This window comes from Fopius arisanus, unplaced genomic scaffold (assembly GCF_000806365.1).
Source record: "Fopius arisanus strain USDA-PBARC FA_bdor unplaced genomic scaffold, ASM80636v1 scaffold00056, whole genome shotgun sequence".
In the NCBI taxonomy this organism is placed as follows: domain Eukaryota; kingdom Metazoa; phylum Arthropoda; class Insecta; order Hymenoptera; family Braconidae; genus Fopius; species Fopius arisanus.
Window position 1 is genome coordinate 426933 of NW_011887795.1, and position 2203 is coordinate 429135.

The window sequence follows — 2203 nt, forward strand, 5'->3', positions numbered from 1 at the left end:
TGGGGGGGGGGAACGGTTAAGGGGGGGAATGGGGAGTTATACAGAAAACGTTGTTGGGGCTCAAAGTAAAGGTAGGAGAGAACGTGCCTCTGCCAGTATCCACGTGTTCAGTGGTAGTAGCGCGTTATGACCCGGATGTTAGATTGCAGCTGCAAGTTTTCGCGTGTACCTGCCGACCCGGATGTAACATTGCTATTCATGGATTTTTGATGAAAATTTTATAATTAGTGTCACAAGGTATTACTAATGTCATCGCACTGGATAAAAAAATATGTTCAATCGGTAAGTACATAATTCATTAAGGATTTATTTGTAATTCAACTGATCGTTACTTTCATGATTATTTATGGAAAATTCCGTAGGGGTGGATTGTACCCTCCGAATATTGACCTCATAACGAATTGTCTCCATTTTTTTTTGGCGAAATTTTTTTTGTAACGAGAAGTTGAATTTTTTAGTGTGAAAAATATGGGGTGGGGGGTAATTAGGAGGACTGGGGAAATTCGGGGAATTCGTGGATTGAATTGGAAATTTCCGCGATTTTTTTAATGGCGCATGGGGCTAAGGAATTTTGAATTTTTACCCGCGAAAAACTCGGGAAAAATCGACCAATGATTGGGCTGAAGGTCAGATTGAGGGGGTGTAAGAGGAAAATGCGGGAGGGGAAAATTGGGTGATTGGATATGATGGAAATGTGTTGTACGAGAGTGCGTAAAATACCCTGTGACTTGAAGGATAGATGCGAGCAAATCGACGAAAGGTGCGAGCAAACTACGAAGGGACCTGATAAACGCGGAAATCGCGAATTTACGTGATCTACTGCCACTGCCACCGTCAACACGACAGAGACTATCTCAGCTACAGCTAATGGCACTAGTATGTGTTTTTCTACGTAAAGCTAATTATTTTCAACAAGGTAAGAACTTTTCAATACCTCACTATCTCAAATTTTTCATCTTCACCATTTGTTTTCCCTACATTTTCCAAGAAAATAAATCCGTCAATCGTGGAAACTTATTTTTTTATTTATTCTTTTATTACCCGGACATGTCTTCCCGCAAGGTTCAAAGTATGAATATTCATTGAGTGAATTTTCTTCAACGCAAAAAATAAAAACTAAAAATAACGAAAGAAAAAAAAATTCATCGCAGCTGTCTTTTTAGTTTTTATTTTTTATATCTGGATGTGATTGTGTCTGACGCTAATAACAAGGCGCCGCGAAAAAAATGTCGAGAAAAAAAAAATGAGGAAATGATCGGGCGGGGATGGAGGGGGTGGCTGAAGGGAGGTAGGAGGGAGGCACTGCATAATATCCGTCGTTTCGTTCTGATATGCAAGATGTAATGGTAAAGCGAAGCGGGCAAGTCGGCGTTAGTACTTTGAAATTACCGACATTCCACCGAGGAACGTCTTTCCAAGATCCCGAACCCCGGGACCTCCCGGCAACGGTCGCGGTCGCGTCTCTCCGCGGTACTCGACCCTTCCCAACTCCTCTCATTTTTTTTTTTCACCTCTCAATTCGTCTTCCGTTTTTCTGGAAATATTGCCAGTCACTAATTCGGATTATCCATTACACCCCAAATTTCCGGTGTAACGCAACGTAATTTGAATTTCGCGCGGTCTATTTTCTGGTTTCAAATTCAAAATATCTCTTTGAACTTGTTAATGGCTCCCCAAAACGACTCCAAAATTCAATTGTTTCAAATCCCAAAATCAGACGAAAGAGTAAAGAATAATAAGATTCTCAAATTTTCCAATAAATCCCCCATTTTCTTGAAATTCCCGCGTTTTCTTTCAAATTCAAAAATCTGCTCTTCTCCCCTTCCAAAAACGAGGAATATTCCCCAGAAAAAAAACACTCCCAAAAGACCGCCAAAAAAGAGTTATAATTAAAAAATGAAAAATCCAAAAAAAACCGTTCAAAAATTCCCTAACAATTCTCCAAGGTATTCAAAAAAAAAAAAAGCCACCCCCTGCTAAAATGAAATAATCCGATCAAAAAAATAATGCCATTAAAATAAATGCAAGTACATGAGTTTAAAAAAGAGGGGAACGCCGTTGGCTGTTGGAGCAAAATCCGCACGAGTATAAGTCTAAGCGCGAGTTCCGGGTGATCCGCTGACCTCTCGGCCTCTGCAACAACACTCTCACGCTCCTGTAACCCATACTCCCCCTACGGGGCGCCCTCTTCCCTCCCACCCCC

At 40.9% G+C, this 2203-nt stretch overlaps 1 protein-coding gene across 2 annotated transcripts in view; it reads left to right on the plus strand.

Annotated features, from left to right (window-relative positions):
- Nucleotides 1–111: 111 nt before the first annotated feature.
- Nucleotides 112–2203, plus strand: part of dysf (dysfusion) — a 7669-nt gene continuing 5577 nt past the window's right edge. Inside the window, exons 1-2 of one of the 2 annotated variants that reach the window (XM_011307848.1) lie at nt 112–282; nt 735–916. In XM_011307848.1, the coding sequence (XP_011306150.1) occupies nt 272–282; nt 735–916 (193 nt within the window). In that variant the 5' untranslated portion in view covers nt 112–271. Of the gene's footprint in view, nt 283–734; nt 917–2203 lie in introns of those variants that run through there. The other variant, XM_011307849.1, reaches the window with a different exon arrangement.